This window comes from Gavia stellata, chromosome 37, assembly GCF_030936135.1.
Source record: "Gavia stellata isolate bGavSte3 chromosome 37, bGavSte3.hap2, whole genome shotgun sequence".
Lineage (NCBI taxonomy): Eukaryota > Metazoa > Chordata > Aves > Gaviiformes > Gaviidae > Gavia > Gavia stellata.
Genome location: NC_082630.1, coordinates 552,742 through 574,278, shown reverse-complemented (window position 1 = coordinate 574,278; position 21,537 = coordinate 552,742). Strand labels below are relative to the sequence as shown.

The 21,537-nt window shown below is 47.7% G+C and overlaps 1 protein-coding gene across 1 annotated transcript in view; it reads right to left on the bottom strand.

The window, feature by feature from the left end:
- Window positions 1–21,067, bottom strand: part of SYNDIG1 (synapse differentiation inducing 1) — a 65,739-nt gene extending 44,672 nt beyond the window's left edge. The window contains exons 1-2 of the mRNA XM_059832971.1: window positions 20,582–21,067; window positions 9,041–9,178 (exon numbers count right to left, since the gene is read on the bottom strand). Coding sequence (XP_059688954.1) covers window positions 9,041–9,178; window positions 20,582–21,061 — 618 coding nt within the window. The 5' untranslated portion in view covers window positions 21,062–21,067. The remainder of the gene's footprint in view (window positions 1–9,040; window positions 9,179–20,581) is intronic.
- Window positions 21,068–21,537: the final 470 nt, after the last annotated feature.

Genomic DNA, 21,537 nt, shown 5'->3' with positions numbered 1-21,537 from the left:
CTGCCTGGGGGTTACCCTCCGAGCATCTGCCTGGCACTCTGAGCCTGCGCAGAGATGCCCGGTGCCGAGGGAGAGCTCCAGCCCTACACAAAGCTGTCCTAGTTCAGACAGAGATTGTCGTACCAACCTATTCAGTGCCCATAGCTGCAACCACCTGCCTCATGAACGTGCCCACCTGTGAGCCACAGCGGCAGAGAAAGCCCCTTGCAGTATTCATGCAAACTTACATTTAATCCTTCTTAACAGGGGAAATCTCTAACCCGCCTTTCTTCAAGCAAGACCTACCTGGAGGAGTAAGCTGGCCCTCCCCAAGCTATCGCATCCCATGCCATGCTCCTAAATTAACTCTGGTCATCACAGCCTCTCTCCCACTCTCAGTTTTTCCATCCAACACAGCATATTTCCTCTTCCTTGATGCCCTTTGGTGTACATGGTGTATATGTGTGCTCTGTGTGCGTGCGCCTGCCGGGAGCACATCTTCAGCCTCGCTGCCGGTTGGACCTGCGGGCATGGAGCGGCAGCAGCTTCACCTCTCTCAGGCTGCTGGATCTGGCATGACGTATTTTCCTCTAACAGGTTCTACCTCTGTGTCTAATGAACATGCATGGTCAGCAGTTTACTGGGCTTGTGTCTGTTGCTCACGGACCGATTCGTGCTGCTCAGCCCAGGGAGACGAGCGTGCACAGCACTGCTCCCTCCCCTGGGCGTAGACCCATCTCCAGGTTAGTATCAGTCATGTCTACAGACCTGCCAAGGGTAGGATGCCTGGGTCACATGCAGGCAGCCCCTGCCCCAACCCCCTGAGTAGACAAGCTAGACAAAGGGTGAAAGGCATCAGCTAAAAGTGATCAGCATAGGCCATGCTCCTCAGACCTAGGCTCGAGTATAGATGCAAGTCAAAGCACAAGATATGCATGTCTGAAAAGCCATATGCAAGTACAAGACAGCTGTCTTGTGGTAGCTAAAATTATGGTGTCATTCGATGATCTTGAAGTGCTTATCCTTGCAAGCACTGTGTTTTAACAGGAGTGCACACATATGCACTCATACAGAGACAGTCTGCAAGCAGAGTTGTATGAGCAGTTTGCAAGCAATGTTCACCCCACGTTTCCTCATATAAAACCTTGTTTTCAATGGTTTCAAACTCTGGCAAACTTCAGGCCTGAAATCTATCTACCATGCCAGTCCTTCACAACTAGTTCTGGGTTACGAATGTGGCTGGAAGAACTCAGCTCTTTCTTTCCTAAGGCGATCACTGGGGAAAAGCCCCAGAGCATACTGCTCGTCTCAGCAAGAAGCTGAGCCCCGTGACACGAGGGTCTGAGAGCCATAGGCACCTAGAGGTCATGTAAGCATGGACTGCCCCAGCATCAGTTGGGGGACCAGACCCTCTGTGTAAGTCCCTGCCCTAGTCCCCTCCTCGGCAAGACAGAGTTGGCAAAGCCAGATCTTCCGCACAGAAGTGAGTGGAGAGGGGGTGATTTCCACCAGCTGAAGGGTTGGTGTGTGCGAGAAATAACAAATATTAACTGAACAGAATCTTTTTTCATCAGCTATTAAGACTGAAATGGGCTCAGCGGAACCCATAGATCATGGTGTCTGCCATCTACCTTGCAGATGGGACGCAGCCCGGTGAGAAGTGGACCTCCCTGGGCCAGGGCTTTCACACAAGGACGATGGCCATACTGTTGGCCCTTGGCCACCTTGGCAAGACACTGGCACAGAGCTCTGCTGGGAATATTTCTGCCACAAAACTCCTTAGCAGCTCCATGTGAGGAGGAACTCATTTTGACTTATTTTGACTCATTCAAGAGTCAAACAAGAAGGTTTAGCTGTCCCAAGGTTTTATTCATAACCTTTTACAGCTCAAAGACCACAAAGCTTCATCAGAAGGGTGTCTGCATGTGCCTGCAGTCACATGCACACACAGATCAGACGAAGAATGCGGAGATTTGCTTTTCGAGTGGTCAGCACAGACATCTCAAAGCCTTGCCTGACTGACAGCAGAGATGGGGCTGGGTAGCCCCAGAACCCACCCTGTACCCCACATCCAAGCTGTGTGACCTGAAGCGACAGCCCAGCTTCAACTCAGGGATTGTGTGATTTGGTATCCTGGTCCAAGACACCAAAAAAAGGACTTTATCATATTATATTTAAGGAGGTTAAAGCTTATCTTCTTTTGACAGTCAGCTCTTTTCTAAAAGTGTTGCTACTCAGTCCAAGAAACGATGCAGTGCTGAAAATTCAACAACCTCTCTTGAAAATGCAAAAGCCCCCTGTCTGCTTTGCTAGCATTGCTTCAGCAATGCTGACCAGCATATCCTGCAAGTACACAGCTTGGCCTGTCACTGCACATATAACAAGTAAAGAAAAATACTCCAGGTTTTAGTTTTTGCCTGTGCCTTTCCATCTCAGACACAAGGGGATGCAGAATCAACAGTACAAACATACGCTCATGGCTGTGCACCTCAACTTCTTTATAATCTGTTATATTCTGTTTTCTGATGGAGAAAAGTGGGGCAGAGAGGGGAAAAAAAAAAAAAAGAAACAGGGTGGGCTGGTAGAGCATGGAAAGGTCTTAATGGCACCACCAGCCAGTTTGGTGGAGTGTGGCATGTCGCACCGCTGTCCCGTCTCATGCTTTTCCCAGTTGAGATGGGGACTATGAGTCACATTTCTAATGAATAAACAACAAACCTGGCTGTTATTTCCCTGTCCTTTTCAGCGGTGACTAGGTGTCAAAATCTGATGCAGAAAAGCAAAGAAAGTGAAATACATTCACGGGCGCTGGGCACCTCATCTCTGGTCTCTGATAAAGGTTAAGTTCATGCTGTCTTCTCCCTCCCATTGGGGACAGAAACATTATCTCTCTCTTCTCCCCAGTGACCACCGAAACGTGACAAAATACAGTTTTTCAAAGCCTCTATCTCTGAAAACTGGAGAGAAAGTAACGGAATGGTTCAGAAGTTATCGTGAAGACAGACAAGCTGCTCCTTTGCCTGATCACGTATGCCTCGTGTCTGTATGAAAACCAGAGAAAACCCTTTTACCCAGTGGGCAGTCCCTACTTCTCTTTAAAGACAATCTGAGCGATGGTATTTGGAGTTGTGCCCACTCAAGCAATCCATGGGCTGGGGAAATAATTACAGAGCCGTGCATCCCTCGATCACCGTGTGAGGGAGGTAATTACGGCACGGAGTAAGCGCAGCAGACGGGAAGCGATCGCTCTGGTGTGCTTGGATTGCAGGTTGCTGCCTGGCAGGTCTCACGTGCCGCCGGGGAGGGAAGCGGGTTTGGAGGCTATTTGTGCACCTAAGCATGCCGAGAAGTGTCCAGTGGGGTTTTTCAGGTGTATGTCCATGCCAGCCTGGCACAGCTCCACGGAGGCTGCACGGAAGCTGGGTAGAGGTGTTGTACATACTCTAGTTTACGTCTGGCCCGGCTGGCACCTCTCGGACGCTTTGGTGGGCACTTACCGGGGGTGAAGGGCTCCACGTGACCACCCACGTCCCACAAAAGAGCAGGTACAAAGTGAAGCTCATTCACACTAGCACAGACTTAGGTTTGAGAATAAATTTCTTTTTACAGGAGGGAAAGAAATGCGTGCCATGGTATTGCTCCCTTTCCTAAAAACAAGCGCAGGGAGAAAAAGAGGATTCAGACAAAAAGAATTGCAGGATTATGAACCCCCACCAAGCAGAAATCCTGACAGGCCCCGATAATTCGTCTGATAGCTTTAAACTTGACAAGACAAAGAGATTTTTTTTTAACTCCCTTCTCTGACTTATGAAGCTTCAGACTTGCCTACAATCTACAAAGCTAAAAACTTCAGTGAAAATGAAAACTGAGGTATCTGCATGACTCCAGAGGGTGGAGATTTAAGAAAAAATAGACATAATGATTTTTTTTTTTGGTCAGACACTGTGGAGGAGAGATTTATGGTGAAAGGCATATGACATTTACATTTTCCTCTGCAAAGGCTTCCCTGCAAACAGCACAAAACCTCCTCTGACTGAGCCCTTCAGGCTCAGCTATAAGCTGTGAGGAAAGCAGCTAATCCAAAAAATTGCAAGCCTAAAAACTCATATGTCCCATTTGTAGAACAGTGGAAAATTAGCCAATAAACACTGTCTACTGTTAAAAATCAGACATGATCCCTCCTGAGAGGTTACCTGAAAGCAGTGGCCTCTGGACAGGACACCTGAATGGCTGATGTGTGCAAAGCCCCCGTATTTTAGCTGTGATGGCTCAGGCGAGAGGGGGACCTGGACACCGCTTAGCGTGACGCCAGTGTGACCAGGAGGACACCTTGTGCCTGTGAGGCAATGGGAGTCACATCCCGATCTCGTGGTCCGAAGGAGCAAGCATGATGGAAGATGGGATATGTGGGAAGAAAATGGCCTGGTCCTGACGGCGATTTACTGGTAGCTGAGAGAGAGAATCACAGAACCACAGAATCACAGAATCACTAAGGTTGGAAAAGACCTGTAACATCATCAAGTCCAACCATCAGCCCAACACCACCGTGCCCACTAAACCATGTCCCGCAGTGCCACGTCCACACGTTCCTTGAACACCTCCAGGGATGGTGACTCCACCACCACCATGGGCAGCTTATTCCAGTGTCTCACCAGAGGAGCAGGACTGGGCAGCCACAAGCAGTGGGTGTAAGGAAGGAAAACACAGATCCAAAAAGAAGCGAGTAAATGAGCAAGTATACAACACAGTGATGGCCTCAGGCTCTCTCTTTTACTGGGGAAGATGAAAAGCAGCGACTCGCAGCGTTGCTTGGGATAGGAAGATCAGCAGGCGATTCCCTACTTGTGAAAACTGTCTGTCCCAATGGAAAGGAACTGACTTTGCTTCCACAGAGTGCATTTCTGAATCCAGCGCTCCTCCCTGCTGGCTCAGCTAAACCTGATGCACGTCTTCGCTTCCACCATGCAGGCAGACCCTGCACAGCTGTATTGTTAGATACCCTCCGAGAAGCCCTAAGTCAGCAACACATTGGCAAGAACCTTGGTGCTCCCTCACAGAGCAGAAATAGTCCCTGCAAGGAAGCACATTGCTTTTACGGAGCACAGGGAAAAATAATCTTTCTATTTGTAAAAAGCACCTCTGAAACCTTACAGCACTGATCCTTGTATAATTCTTTTGCACCACGCCATAGACATATACAGCGTAAATGTACTGCCAGGTGCTGCAGGAATAACCTGAGAGCACCTGTCAATTTGGACTGAGCTGCACTGCAAATACATCTTCTGCAAATCAGGCCTTCATCTGTAAATGCATTGCACACCTAAAGGAGACCAGTTTTTATTAACAAAGTTTGCCACAAGTGCTAAATTCTGGCACAAAGAATCCATTCACCACCTCTGAAGTTTCTACGTGCTACAATTTTCTCCCAGACTGGGCCTTTTTAGTAGAACTACCCAAGAGACCTTTGAAAACATGAAATCTTCAAGAGCTCAAGTAACTGCAAAAAAAGGTTTCAATGCAATTGCCAAGTTTTGATCTTCAGTTATAGTTCTGACTTTTCACAGAATCACACAGAATCACAGAATCACTAATGATCACTGTAAGATCATCAAGTCCAACCATCAACCCAACACCACCATGCCCACTAAACCATGTCCTAAAGTGCCACATCCACACATTCCTTGAACACCTCCAGGGATGGTGACTCCACCACCTCCCTGGGCAGCCTCTTCCAATGCTTCACCACTCTCTCAGTAAAGAAATTTTTCCTAATATCCAGTCTAAACCACTCCTGATGCAACTTGAGGCCATTCCCTCTTGTCCTGTCACTTGTCACGTGGGAGAAGAGACCAACACCCACCTCACCACAACCCCCTTTCAGGTAGCTGTAGAGAGCGATGAGGTCTCCCCTCAGCCTCCTCTTCTCCAGACTGAACAACCCCAGCTCCCTCAGCCGCTTCTCATCAGACTTGTGCTCCAGACCCCTCACCAGCTTTGTTTTGATACAGGACGAGGAATGTTAGACTACCCTTTTGTATGAACAAGAGTTCTCAAATGTTATTCAGGAGTTTGAGTTAAAAGACCTATATAAATAGAAATCACATGCTAATAGGATGTAATATTTTACTACCTCACATATAAAACATCATTCTGAATGGTTTACGCTCCAAAGTATGACTCGATGCCACTGTTGGTATAAGCTTAGCTAGGTGCAGGATGTTGGTGGTTTATACCAGCTATTTTAGCCAGCTCTCAGCCAGAGAAGGTTTTGGCCTTAATTGGAGCTTAATTTTTCCACTGGAAAATGTCAATTTGTTGGATGTGGGGTTTTGCAAAAGTGCCAGTTTCAGTGAAGGCCGGTGGTTTCTCAGGGCCATGACGGACCTGCTGGAGGGGAAGGCAGGCAGCGACGGTACCTGCTTGGGAACTCAGGGAGTGGACAGACTGACGTGCCTGTGCTGGACTGGGATGAGCAGGAACTTCAATATGTTTCTGCAAGAGATTTGGGAAAGGAGCTCTCAGCTGATTCACCTGTTGGAGAGCTAAGAGGAGAGATGGGAGGAAAGGAGCACGCAGGGGTGGTGTTATTATTATTACCATTTTTTAGTGGGGAGAGAAGAAAAAATGTCTACTTCCAATGCAAAAACAAAAAGCAGAAGTCAAATTCCTCAGAAACACAGTCCTTCCTCTGGATGGATTTAGCCACAGCTTGCCTTAGTGAATCCAAGGGGTCAATTAACAAAGATTAATTTACTGCCTCTCAACCTAATAAAAGCAAGGCACCTGCCTGACCTTTTTTGCTGACATCTCCTAGTTTTAGGCAGTCACATTCAGCAGTTCCCCATCGTTATGATAAACCAAACCAACACCCAAGTTTCCACTTTCCAGGGCCTAAATCCTTCAGCACAATATCGTCACCTTTTGCTGCCTTTGTGTCAACTTTTCCACCTTCCTTATGCTCCTACCGAGGTGGTCTTACAGATTCATTCTGGCCCCTGGGATCAGTTCAGACCTATTGTGGATGCCCTGTCCTTCGTACACTGGCTCTCAGCACATTTAGCTTCTCAGCATTACTGCTTTTTAGTACTTCATTGTGTTGTTTATTCTGCATTTATTGGACTGTGATGTGCTTTCATTGCTTAGATAAAACTAGCTAGCAATCCCCCAGGCCTCCTGAAGGAATGCTACCGCAGGAAATTAATGTATGCGCTATTTTGCCCAGCACACAGCAAACAGACTGCTAATAGAGACAAACTCTCAATGCTTCCTTGGCTGCAGCACTGGTGAAAAATCCTGCCTAGGCCATGCATGTGAAGAGATGTGGCCACTGAAACTGCTGACTACTAGCTCTGCCTGAAGGACCAAATGGCAGGATAGTAAAAACCGTGCGGATCCCACCCAATGATTTACTTTTTGCTGTCGTCATCATCTGGCGAATCCCTTGACCCAATCTTGAGAAATCAATAGTACGCAAACAAGGAAACTTGTTATTTTCCACTGGACAAACTTTAATTTTCTCAGAGGCTTCCAAGTCCAAAGACAGACACTTCATTTAAAGCAAATAATAGTCGTGCTGTATCTCTTTCATTCATATCGAAGACTACGATTCTTCAGATCTGAAGTGCCTGCTCTGGCTTGACAAACACCCAGCACTGGTAGATGTTTAGAGCAGGCAGATTAGAAAGGCAGGCGAGAGGGTGAATGATTTTGGTGCTGTGGAGTACAGAGTGTAGTTTGCAACAGGCATTGCTACGACCAGCAGATAGAAATACAAGCGAACGTTTTCTTGCAGTCACTGATGAGACTTCCAGTGTGACTCCTTTTCTGTCACATTACATTATCTGCCATGCTGGGAAACTCAATAATTACTCTGCAGGCACTTATGAAGACATACTTGTCAAAACAAATGATGTGGCATGAGGTGATGGTTAGATACAGGCTGGAAACCAGCAAGCCCGTCTCATGATGCACCAGGAATGCTGTGTTCAGTTTTGGGCCCCTGACTACAAGAAGGACATAGAGGTGCTGGAGCGTGTCCAGAGAAGGGCGATGAAGTTGGTGAGGGGTCTGGAGCACAAGTCTGATGAGGAGCGGCTGAGGGAGCTGGGATTGTTCAGTCTGGAGAAGAGGAGGCTGAGGGGAGACCTCATCGCTCTCTACAACTACCTGAAAGGGGGTTGTGGTGAGTTGGGTGTTGGTCTCTTCTCCCACGTGACAAGTGATAGGACAAGAGGGAATGGCCTCAAGTTGCATCAGGAGTGGTTTAGACTGGATATTAGGAAAAATTTCTCCACCAAAAGGGTTGTCAGGTATTGGAACATGCTGCCCAGGGAGGTGGTGGAGTCACCATCCCTGGAGGTATTTAAGACTTGTAGATGAGGCTCTTCGGGACATGGTTTAGTGGTGGACTTGGCAGTGGTAGGTTTACGGTTGGACTTGGTGATCTTAAAGATCTTTTCCAACCTAAACAATTCTGTGATTCTATGAAGGAAACAAACCAGAACACTGTCACTTCTCTGGTAAAAGATATTTCCATATTAAAATTGGACAAGAAGAACAGGCTGAGCAATTTTTCAGGGGGAAAGGAAATGGTTCATGGAAAGAAAATTTGCTTCTGCAGAACAGAAATTATTTTTCTGCTCCTGGAAGGATATTACCTGGTTTTCTTTTCCAAATGATCACCTTGGGAACCAATAGGTCAGTTTTTCCAATGGGAAATCCAAGTGTTTGAGATAGCAAGGGTGTTTTCCACTCAAAAGTCATGTCCGCAGACAATCCTTAGCTGGACATTGTAGAACCTGACATGGAACCTGACCATTGTCAACTAAAACCTAAAATATTTTGTAGACTCCTCCCTCAGTAAAATACCTCACAAGACAACCACCACTATCACAGAGACATATCAAGGCGGGGAACACACTACCCTGTTTAATCACCTCCCAGTACCCCGGAGAATGTCTTGCCCACATTTGAGTCTTGGTGAACTTTCCTTGCTGGTGTGGGGTGATGGCTGCTCCATGGATGCAAAACTCTGAATTAGCAGGAGACGTTTTAACATTACCTCATGAGACAGGTAAAAGGCAGCGATTCCCAATGGCCAGAAGCAGCAGAGCATGGAGAACACAGTGAGGCCAAGATGATCTCTTGGTGGCATCATCAGGAAATTGTCTTCGCTTTCGGTGTCACTTGAGTAATCGCTCTGGAATAGCAAGGGAGAGAGAAATGTAGAGGTGCTGGTTAATGATATCATTATTTCTCCTCTGTCGTGGGCCAAGGCTGTGATCATCTGCCCATAAAACTCTCCCCAGTCACACCAGGGCAATTCCTCAACATCAAGACAGGCCTCCAGCACTCATGGTAGAAGGCTTCTGGTGACCCACCCTGGGGTCTCTACCACGCAGGGGTCTCTACCATGCAGGGGTCTCTAGACAGGGCCAGCTCTGGGGGCACTTGCACCCTATTCATCAGCACCCATGCACCCATTCTGCTCTGCTGTGGCTCCACAGTGACAGGACCACAGGAGTTAGCCTGCCCTCCTGCAGTGTCCTTCAGAAGGGCTTCAGGATTGGGACTGCGGACGTGGCACATCTCCCTCCCCGCCCTTCTGAAAGGCTCACCAGGGCACTCACCCCCTGTTTTAGCCACACCCCAAAAGGAGGCTGAGAGACCCGAACACTTACGTCTGCACCAAAATCGAACAGAAGTGGGAGCACAGCTCAGAGGCAGGCTTATCTCTGCAAGATGCAGGTTGGGACTGCAGCTGCCCTGTCAGCACCAATGCTTGGGGAAGCCACCCCAGCCAGCGTCACAAAGTCAGCCCTTTGTTTCTCTCCTCCTGCGTGCACAGCACTGGTAGCAGGTGTCCTCCCTATGAATACCAGGGGAATCTCCATTCCCCGACTATGTCACAGCCTCCACCGCTATTGCATGAACTTGAAAGCAAGAAAAGAGAAATGACAACAGTGTTTGGAAATCACCGCAGGGAGCTGAAAAGGGCCCATTTTACACGCTCGTCTTTCACGAATGAAAGGAAGTGACTCTCTAGCCAGACGAACCAGCACGAACCTGGGTGGGTTGGCACTTCAGAAATGTAACGTCACGTATCTAATCCAGAAGGAGCTATAGGCATTGGGTGCTCTGCATCTCCCAACTCAAATGCCAGTCTTCGGGAAAGTCACTGCTCAGTCACCATCCCTGGAGGTGTTCAAGGAACGTGTGGACGTGGCACTGCGGGACATGGTTTAGTGGGCATGGTAGGGTTGGGTTGACGGTTGGGCTTGACGATCTTACAGGTCTTTTCCAACCTTAATGATTCTGTGATTCTGTGGTTCTGTGAACTGCTAAAGTGGCATTGCTCTACCAGTGAGCTCTAAGTGAGAAAATCTTGAATGGGCTGCTAGGTATGCAAGACAGGAAAATGAACCCATGCACAAGAAGGTTAAGTTTCTAAACATGCCACTAGTGAGCCACGACCCAGAAGAACCTAGGAAATGCTGGCAACCTAATGATATTTGAAAGACTTGGCACTGGGCAAAGGGATTGCCTCCCAAACTGACCCATTTGGGGAACCCACCAGGTGACATGACCCATCGCTTGCTAACATGGAGAGTCTGCTTTGACAGATACTGCTGCCAAGCACCTGCCACAGACCAGAGTGGCCTGGGAGGGAGATGTGGGGGGACCAGACAAGTCCCATGCACTGAGATTGTGTGGTGCAGGTGAACACCAGCATGTAGAGCACCCCAGTCTGTGTTGGGAGTCTAGATGCCTCAGCAGAAGTGACAAAGTTTGTGCCATTTTGGCACAAACTCAATAAAATCCCATTTCTGAAGGGTCATCTGCTGATGCTGGTGTACAGTGTTTGAGCTTGGTGACTTCCCTTTGTGCTTTAGTTTTCAGAACAGGCCATGTAAGTAATTTTTAATACCAATAATCTTTCCTTTCAAGAAGAAGAGAAGAGAGGGGGAGGGAAGAGATCCACAACATTGCTGAAACAATCTCTTGAAACAGTGCCCTTCCCTGAACTTCCTGATAGCTAAGATACAAAAACAAAAAACAAAAACGCTTTAGATTTCCCAGTTCTGGGCTGCATACTGTGCTGGCATGGTATCCGTGGAGACTACCTATCCGTTATTTCAAATTGCCTTTTCTTACAGATGAAAATGAAACAGGGCAAAGATTCTAGACAACTTTGATCAAGTACTGAACCAGAAAATTATCAGTTATGCTGCTTTCCAAAGGGACCAACCCTTCTCAGGGTAGTGGCATCACAACATCTCAGAGAGCTTCCATGCAGACTGGAGAGGTGGCTGTTAGATTGCCGGAGGATAATTGCAGAGGTTTTCTTAGTTATGCTAATATAAAAACCCTTACTGGGGAAGATTAAGTCACTTACAGGCTCTGCAGAAACTGTGGATGTGACGAAGGATGAAGAGGAGAAATGAGCTTTGTTGGGTTAAGGGAGGTGTCTACTTCCCAGACACGGAGTGCATGGGATTTTGCAGCAGCTGAATTTTGGGTGCTAGACAATCCAACAGGAAACCTTGACCTCTGTATTCAAGGGGACTGCTTCTGGCACTTCCTAAATGACCTGCACAAGAAGTCCGCCTTGAACATAACCACAAACGTGGCCACCCTGGAGACTGATAGGATGAAGCTGAAACATGGATGAATTTTAGTCCCTGAAATTCAACTAGCTGCTTCAGTTGACAGTAATGCTTCCTCAGCAAATGAGTGCAGAAGGGAGGGGAGAGAGAAGAGGATATTTAAGATGGGATACTGAATCACATTGACAGCTGAAAGGACCATGGCTTGGGAGCAGGAGTCACCCAATGCAGAGCAAGGCTGTCTGTACACAGAGCTGAATGAGGGATGTGCACTTTGGACTGGGTTTCATGAGGCAGTGACCCCAAGAAGGACCACTAGACCAGAGTGTTCAGTCAAGAGCAAGCTGAAAATAAACCTCCTCTGTGATGCACCACAGAAGGAATGAATGTGATCCATGGAGAGGGAAGGAAAGGTACAGTACTATAGACACGTACATAATGGGTCCAGTTCTGGGTCCAGTTCCATTTCCCAAGTATGCTGGAGAAATCAGGAATCAGAAGGCAGGTACATGCGTCACGCCGCAGAAAATCATCTACACAGGAAGCAGAGAAGCCAACTTCACTTGTAAGATAAATTTAAGATGCAATTTTATCACAGTCTGTAAGTGCCTGCTTGAGTAGATAATTTCTGATCAGACAGCTCTTTCATTTGGCGGAAAAGCAGAAGAAACCCCAGCGACTGAAAGCAGAACAGATGAGGAGCAGACACAAGGTGCAGATTTTTAACAGAGATGGTGATGAACTCTTTTCTGCAGTTCTAATGGATTTTCTATTACATGAAGCCCTTTCTTAAATCGAGGGTAGCTATCCCTAAAAGCTATGCGGTTTACATCAACCGAGACATTATGAGTGAACAGCGGCTCTGCAGACTGCCTGCCGTGGGCTGCCTGCGACATACTGGAGGCTGGACTTGATGGTCACATAGTCCCTTCCAGTATTAAAATGCTAGGCACACTGGAGAAGTCAGACAACAAGATCTGCTGTGAACCACAGCTGCCAGCAACCTTTGATGGATATTCAGGAAACAGCCTTTTTGGTATTACTCATTTTTCCTTCAAAGCAACCAATTCAGCAACATGCACACACTGCATAGAAAACTAATTTCTGGTATGGCCCTCTGGGATCTGCTTCAAATCCAGATGGTCCAGTGGTCTGTTTTTTGACAAAGACGAACACATGATGCAACTATAATATGTGCTCTGTTTCCCTCCACTCAATGCCTGTTTCAGTAATGCAGTTAAACATGATGCCCTGTTCTGACCAGCACTTTGCATCCCTTTGCTCTTCTGCAAGCAGCCTGAATTCACCTAAATGCAGCAGACGTTGAAGGCAGCATGCTGGATGGTAGCTCTCCCACCAAGGGCTGTAGTTTATCACTGCTCTGCCTCAATCCACTTACTCATCACTGAGCAGCATCTGGCTGATGCTTACTCAAGAGGTGATGTCTCTAAAACCTGTTGCCATCATGGATTCTTTGTCCTGCTAATGTATTATTCATTTATTTTATTTTGCCTGTTTGTTTATTTCTTTTTACCATTTTGAGTTTCGCAGTTGCTCTCCTTCAATTTTAAAGGTATTTAAATGATCCATAATCCACTAACACCGACCTGGTCCAGCTCCTCTTGTTTCCCCGACTGCCAGTCTAAATTGCCTTTCTGTCGAGCAGCCAGCCTTGCAGAATGGGCTCACAGAGGTCTCTCCTTGCTCAGAAGGCTTTTCATACGTAACCTTGCAAAACCAAAATGTATCAGGGGAAAAAAACCCCTGGATGCAGCTGTCCAAGCCCGTCCTTCCTCCTGTACCCCTGGATTTTGATCACCTCCCTTGTGATGTTTTCTAGACACCCATAGCCAGTCTGCCTATAGCTCATCAGGAACTTGCGTTCAGCACATTGCCACTGGAAAGGGATTACTGCAGACAGCAATAAACAGACCCATAGTAAAACAGGCCAGCTGCCACAGTCTCCTAAATCACGCTCTTTCTCTGGGAGAGCAGTAATCACAGCCATAAAGTAAATGTGGAAGGCACGTGTGTCTCGCAGCACACTCATGCCTTTGCAGGTGGACCAGCAGCCACCACAAAGAAGTGGCTCTCAGCAGCTTATGCTGTTGAGAAGGGTGAAGCTGCGGTGAATGCAATGCAATTCATCAGTGTTATTCTTCATGGCACGGGGCATCACGTTAGGGCTCCCACTGGAAGGAAGACCTCCACAATCTGCAGACACAGAGGTTCCTGCCAGGAGGTGCAGAGCAGGTGGCCCCTGTGGAGCAGATGGTCTCAACGCTGCCTGTTGAGGAAGATGAGGGAGATACCCCTCTTCACCAAGCCACTTCAGCAGGAAGAGTAGCAGTACTCTGCTCGAGCTGGGGCAGGTGGGGTGGCCCTTCACGATTGCCCTCTTTTTGCTTCAGACCTGACACTGCTTCCTTCGTGGTGCAGTCCTCAAAGAAGTGTGCCCCATACCCACCTTCTGCAAATGACAGCATGCAGCTTATCCAGAGCTCCTGCCGCGTACAGGCTGGAGCCCAGGGACCTCACTGCATAGCGTCAGTCTGAAAACTCGGGGATGATGAGAAAGGGAATCGCCCTGGGCCCTGGCTCCTATTAACAAGATTCATAGGAGGGCACTTGGACACTGCTGAAGGTGACTTCCCAGCCATGCTCCCTTCACCTAGGGCTGGCTAATAAAGGTTAATATCCCTTGGCAGCGCTCAGCATCTCCAGACTCCAGTGGCTTCTCCTTTACGGGAGAAAAATAAATCACATGCAAATGAAGTGTAATCACTCTTGTAACCTGTTAATAACATGCCTGCGAAGGAATCTGGGGACATAAAGTGTGTCCTATGGGGTCAGACCAACGGCCCATCAAGCCCCATGCTCTGCCTCTGACAGCAGCAGCAGGACGTGACGTAAACCTGGACACTTTGCAGTCCATCCCTTGTGCTCCCTCAGCACCTACAACTGTTGTGTAAGAGGTATTAGAAAGAAAAGCTTTGCCGATTCCTTTTAATATCTGTTTATGGATTCCTCATCCATTAATCCTTTTGAACTTGCTGATCCGCCATAACCTCTTGTGGCAGCAAGTCACCAAGTGTTCACTACCCCGTGTGTGAACAATGATTTTCTGTTATCTATGTTAAGCCAATCTCTTACTAGCTCCCTCAAGTGTCCCCTGCTTCTAACATTGCAGGTTTGGGGAATGGTGGGTCTGCATTCACCTCATCCTTCATCTTCATGATGTTGTGCAACCGGCTCATACACCCCTTGGCCACCTTCTCTACAAAATGGAGAGTCCCAACCTTCTTCACCACTCCTTGTAAGGAGGCTGCTACTTCCACTTGATCATTTTCTTTGCCCTTTTCTATCACCACAATGTTCTTAAAAAGTGGGGACTGCAATCGCTCACCCCACTTAAGAAAGCGGATTGCACCAAGCTTTAATACAGTGGCAAAATGCTGCCGGTGCTCTGTCTTGTTCTCAACACCGCTCTTTAAGATACCCAACATTTTGTTGACTTAGTGGCTTGCCCTGCACACTGTTCTGTGGGACTTCACAGCGCTGACAATGATTTCTCCACAATCTCTTTCCTGAGTTGCAGCTCACAGTTACAAGCTCAGCCTTGAGTTCATGTGGCTTAGATTATTTTTCTATAAATGTATTAGTTTCCATTTATTTACATTGAAACACATCTGCCACCATTTTGCCAGTCTGTTTTGTGCAGTCCTTCCAGAGTTCTTCTCCACTGGCATGCCACTTGAGTACCCAGAAGAAACTAACAAAATCCACAAACTTGGACGGGTCTAAGAGCCCAAATGCCTCCATATTTCCCTCTGACCTTATCCCATGTCTCTGTGTTCTTCTGAGCATGTGCCACAGGACAAAAGAAACCAAAAATGACATTCCCAGATCCACAACGCATCCCTAGGTGAGCTTGGGCAAGAGATTTATTGCACCATTTTCTTCAGTTCCCCAGGTGCAGAATGGAGAAAATACTGTTTTCCCACCTCACAAGAGCGCTGCGATGACACATGAATTCATTAGTGAAAACAACGTGCAAGACCCTGAAGGGAAGTGGCCATACAAGCAGGCACCCAAAGCATGCAAGACCTGCCTCCGATGTCATCTGTGCTACAGCCTCCCATGTTCGCACTAGACTGCCTCTTCGCCCATGCCGCAGAGCTCCCTGGAAGGGGAACCCCACCATGCTCAGCTCCCCAGGGAGTGTCCAAACACGCTTTCTGGATACCTGCTCCCAGGGGAGGCTGAGGACACAGCCGCTCAGGTCTTATCAGCGCAACGCAGGACCGCCCAAGCCTGTGCAAGCTAGAAGCATCGAGAGAAAGCACGCACGCCGCGGGGCTCGAGGAGAAGGCCCCCTCCAGGGCCTTCTCTTCACGTTGCAGAAGAGACGCGGCCAGGAGGTGCTTGGGAATGTTGAGAAGAGGGGTTAGATGGAAGAGGACACGGCTTAGGATCCACCTTCTCTCTCTACACTTTCACGGTCATGTCTAAGGGATGAGTTTCACAGCAGCATCCAGCAATTTGTAGGGGAAAAAAAGAAGGAAGGTTTAGCTCGAAAGCACTACATTTCCTTTCTTCTTTCACTCCTCAGAACATTCGATTTATTTCATTTTCAGAGACTGTTTCAGACGTTGCTGGGAAAAAGAAAAAGGGTTTTAAGAGAGAGCTCAGATGTATTCTTTTATGCGACACATATGAATAATTCAATTTGCTGCCATCAATATCTTGTGTTTCTCTAAATAAGCCATCTATCTAGGGGTTACGAGGAAAACTAGCAGGAGTGTAATATGACAAATGATGTTTCTGGATAAAAGATGGCACTGCATTTACACACGAACTCTAACGGGAGGGTATTTCAGCTAGCAACTCACGTAATATTTCACTGCCGCCCCATTTGAAAAGTTGTCTGTCTATTAGTTGTGGCATAAAGAACTCATAAGATATTTATAAGCGTTCCAGAGATACCTAAATAGGGAATCATTTATTTCAGGGATGGGCACCGAAGAGACAAGTTTAAAGCTTTGGCAGAATGAGTAGCCTTCTGCTTTCATGCCTGGTAATTGCTGGAGAAAAGTGGGGCTGTATATACTAATGCGGACTGTTTCAGAAATACTTTTCCCTCCAGATAATTATGATTTTCGTAGGCAGTCTGAACAACATTACACCACAACCTGAGAAACACTGCTAGTAAAAAAAAAAGAAATAAGTAAGTTAAACATGGCCATGTTGTTGCAGCAATGCGCAGGACCCCTGCTTAGGGTGTCTCCTGCTCCTCTGCTACATCTCCCAGGTTCTTCAGAGTCCCCAGGCTTGGGGAGGGAAGAAGATGCCTCCTTCTAGGCAACTTCTCAGAGACATTGCTCAGCTGGACAGACCCATCCTAAAGCGGATGGCAGGTAACGGAGCAGCAACCCCCTCAGCCTGAATGGTCAGCTCTTCAAACCAAAACCAAATGGCTGTCACTCAAAACAGCTGGGTTTTTTCAGAAGCTTTCTCTGCGATGAAATTTTCTGCAAGAGAACAACCACCTTTCCGGTTATCAAGAGCCCAGCTCTCTTCAAAAACAAAACCCTGGCAGAAACACACTGGCCAAAAGTAAAGCTATTTTCTGCATGTGTCCGTGGACTCCTGCAGGTATTGTGTGGAGGGGGTCACTACAAAGGGATGAGTTAGATTTTTCTCCATTTCTAAGAAACTAAATACCCGGTCCTGAAATCCCCTAGGCAGGCGCTCTGCAGTAAGACAGGCAGTGCCAGGGAGACGTGGGGGAAGAGAAACGACTCACAACCCCAGGGTTGTTCTGTCTCCCAGAAGGCATGCTACTGAGATGCCCGAGTTGGAAATCTACTTGCCTTGCCCTGACACGTGGAGAACAGGCGGTAGCCTTCAGTTTTCAAGAGACAGCAGCTCTCCTGCACAAAGCTCCCCTCTTTGCTAATGTTTGCAAAAAGGGGCTATTTTTAGCGTTTTTCTCCCAGAAGGAAGTGCCAAAGCAGATACATTACAACAAAAAACCCTTACAAGAACTGAGCCTTGATCTGCACTTACACTACGCAGCTCCCATCCCTCGATGAGCTGTGGCATGACGGTCAATGGGGCAAGATACTCCGCCACGCGCTGTGCATCCTCGATGGCAGAATGAAATCCCTCAAGGCTCTCACAGGGGGGAAGCAAAACCTTGCACCCCTGCTGTATCTCTCATTGTTCTCCTTTTAACTTCTGCTCCCAGTCCTGGTACTGACCCTTTCCACTCCACTTTGGGTCTACTAGTAATTTAAAAGAAGCGTTTGCTTCTTGTCAGTAACTGGTGGGGAAAAAAAAAAGCTTTCTAGTGAGCCAGACTCACGCTGTGTGATTCAGGTGCTGTTTTTCTCATTTGGACAGATAGGCAAATTTTTATGTAGTTAACAAGCTGGCATGGTTCATTCCCCTATTCAGTGACTGCTGTGCTCAAATACGTTTCCTCCATTCCTGGAGTCTCAACACATGAAGCTAGGTCTGTAATGAACCTCTGCACTAGCCAAGCCCAGGAGACCCCCATGCATCTGGCCACATAGATACAGCATCTGTCCACACAGGAACCAGAAGAGCACAACACAGCAGTCACCTTTTTTGCTGGTCTTGTGCTGTCAAATGCATCTCTCCTCTCCTCCCCATCTATCTGCATGACTAGCTGCATCTGCAGAATTTGGACCTTCCTGGGATGGAAGTTACTCCCCATGCTGAAACCCCTCGTGCTGAGCGCAGCTGCTCAGCAGGTTGGTTATTCGGGTCTGGTTCATGGAGAAGTGAGAAAATCACAGCGCTGCACTGGGTTGGCCAATAAGCAGAGTGATGAAGACTGATACTGGGCTAGAAGCAGAGGCTTCTAGCAATTCTAGCAACGCACATGTTTCCAGTCAGGCAGGTCCTTCCCCAGACTTTGCCTCATTTTCTCCTCCCTTGCTCCATTGTCCTGGTAGAGGATAAACCCCGACACAGAAGAGAGGAAGAGGCATGGGTGTGTACTTTGTCGTCCTCTCCTGAGCACTTTGCACGTGTAGGTCAGGATGGCTGTCCATACACCTCTCTAGTTTTTAGCACAGCAACATCCCGCAGGGTTAAGTGAGGCTGGGAATCGGTCGTGCCAGATGCAGTACACCCATTTCAGAAGGGACGTGTATGATCTCAGGAGGCTACAGTCCAGAGAAAGAGGTCAGAAAGAAGGGGGAGACAGGGAAAATGATGCACACAATGCCACAGCATGGTACCAAAATTTGCAAAGGCTCTCTCCTTTCTCCCCTTGAGATCTGGGGAGGGGAAGGATGAAGTCACTTTCCTCAGACCTTGTTTTACAGGTGGTTTTCTAGAAACAAATGTTCTCTGTGAAAAGCTGATCAAGCTCCTACAGTAGCACTTTGAAGAGGCACCCAGATCAAGGGCCCTACATTGCAAAGGCACCTTAAATACCCCACCAAGAAAAAGGAAAATATTTTTGGTATAAAGCATTTTTTCCTTGTCCTGCTTATTTTCCCAGCCTTTTTTAGCCTATTCTCCAACAGCTGGCTAAAGAAGATCTTGCTGGATTTGGACTGGCAAGAGGGAGACATTTTTTTTTTTGCTGCCTAAATGTCAGGCCAGATGTGTCAATAACACCATCAGGCAATTACATGCCTGCTGCAGTCTCTTGCATCACTACTGCATGAGAGAAACTAGGGCAAAAAGGCAGCAACTAGGGATTTTGTTTTGATTAAGAAAACGAGACTTCCCACAGCCAATTTTGAAATGCTGTAGAAGGGTGTGATTTGAGCTAACACCCTCACATGCCTCAGAGAGAAACTTTCTGTCTCCCCGCGGAGGCATTGAATACTGCGTTACTGGCACGTGCTGGGAAAAACACCTCTCTCTTCCTACCTGATCAATACAGAGAGAAAAAAGAATAAAAGAGAAGTCAGGCTCTTGTTGGGTTGCCCCTGTGCTGATCACAGGGTGAGACACTGGTATTACAGGAGGTGAAAATAGAAGTTTTAGGACTTGTTAGGTCTCAGTGGAGAAAACCCCCGCAACAGAGAAACACGAGCAAATAGTCTCTCGATCTCAACTTGGAGATTCGAGTTGAAGCTATGGCTTTGTTCCAGACATCCAAATGGTCTTTGCTTGGTCAGGAGTCTGTGACCAAGGCTGGGGAAAGTTTTGGGATCGGCAGCATTATGCACACCCTCCATTCCCCCACACACTGGCAAACACAAATCTGTGCTGCGCTTGGGCAGCTGGTTTCAGTCAAAGCCAGAACGATTTTTTTAAGTAAAAAATGCATCATTTAAGAAAGAATGAAGTTGATTTCCATAGTCTGCCCCATCTGGGGAACAAAATGTATCTTATTTTACTGTGAGCAATCAATGAAGCACGGGAACCTAAAAGAAAACATTGCATTTGGGATCTAATGAAGTGTTTCACTCAATCAGAAAAAAAACTTTTATTTCAGAGACCGGGGATTCATTGCAGCTTGAAACCCAAAGACTTCTGACTTTCTGTTCATTCACAGACAGAAATGTTTCGTGTTTGAGCCACTATGCAAAACAATCTGCTTTACGCCCAGCTCAAGTCAGGAGAAAGTAAGAAATGATGTTGGCCTGCTGAGTAAGACAAGCTCCATGTACGTGGACAGATGCTCCTGGCCCCAACCTTACTTTTAAGCACATGGGTCTTCTTCAGTTTCTGACCAGCCCATTCGGAGGCAGGAGGGAATTGCTGATCTCTGTTAGGGGCAGTGGGAATTTTGCCCGTGTCCACAGAATTGGGACTCTACTCAAGAAATAAAGATGAGCAATTGTTCACTACCCTGGACAGAGGAGAGAGTGATACAGCTGATCCCATGCAGACCCGCTTCCAAAGCAGCTGATCCCCTGCAGACCAGCTCTTGGAGGCTGTACGCTTAACCCCAAATACACCCTCCTCCCGCCAGCCTTCCCCACATATCCCAAACGACATCTGACCTCTAGCTCCTGGAACTCCTCCTCTTCCTCCACATCATAGGAGAGGGTGTGAATCTTGATGTCATCTGCTGAGAGATCGATGAACTTGCTGTCCGGGTACTCCAGGCTGTCTTTGGTGGGAGAGCGGTCCTCGATGAAGGTAGTTTCACAGCACTCCGAGCCGATGCTCTCGCCCCACGAGCGCAGCACATTCTCCGAGTAGAGGATGATGTTGGGCCGGTAGTGAGACTCCACCGTCTGCTGCAGCATGTTGGGGTCCAGGAGCTGCTGCACGGGGTCATTCCTGCCGTTCTCCAGGCGGCTGGGAGAGGAACCGCTGCCCACTCGGTGGCTCTGGTACTGGGGGGTCGGGTACACAGAGACCAGACCATCTCGGCTGTCCGCCACTAAGTTCCTTGTATTAATTAAACCATTCCTTTTCCCAGCTTCAGTGATCTTATTGTGCATTAGCACGCTGTTCTGCTCCACCAAGCCATCCATACTGGGAGGTGTCTGAGGGAGTGGGACGGGTGGTCTTTGTTTTCTCGTACCTTAGAGGCGGGTCACACTGGGGCAGTGGCTCCCATTTTCCTGATGGAGAAAGGAAACAGATACCAAGGTGAGGACAAAGGCAATGAATAACATATCAAGGCACCTAAATCAGCTTGTCTTCGGTATCGCCTCATGAGGAAACACAGCCCCACATATGCGCACACCCTGCCCCAGCTCTCCAAATATATCCCCACTTGGAGAGGCAAAAAACCCCACCCCAAATCCATGGGGTGAACAGGAGTGCGTGACAATGTGTGGTGAGAGAGGACTTCCTGAGCTGTCTTGGTAATGGTGGGCCCCCTCAGAGAAGGGCTATGATGCCTCTTCCATCCTCCCACAGGTACGCCACTGTCATTCTGGGGACACTATCCCTTTCCTCTAAACACTCTGATAAGAGAGATGGGAAAAAAACCCAAAGATAAAAG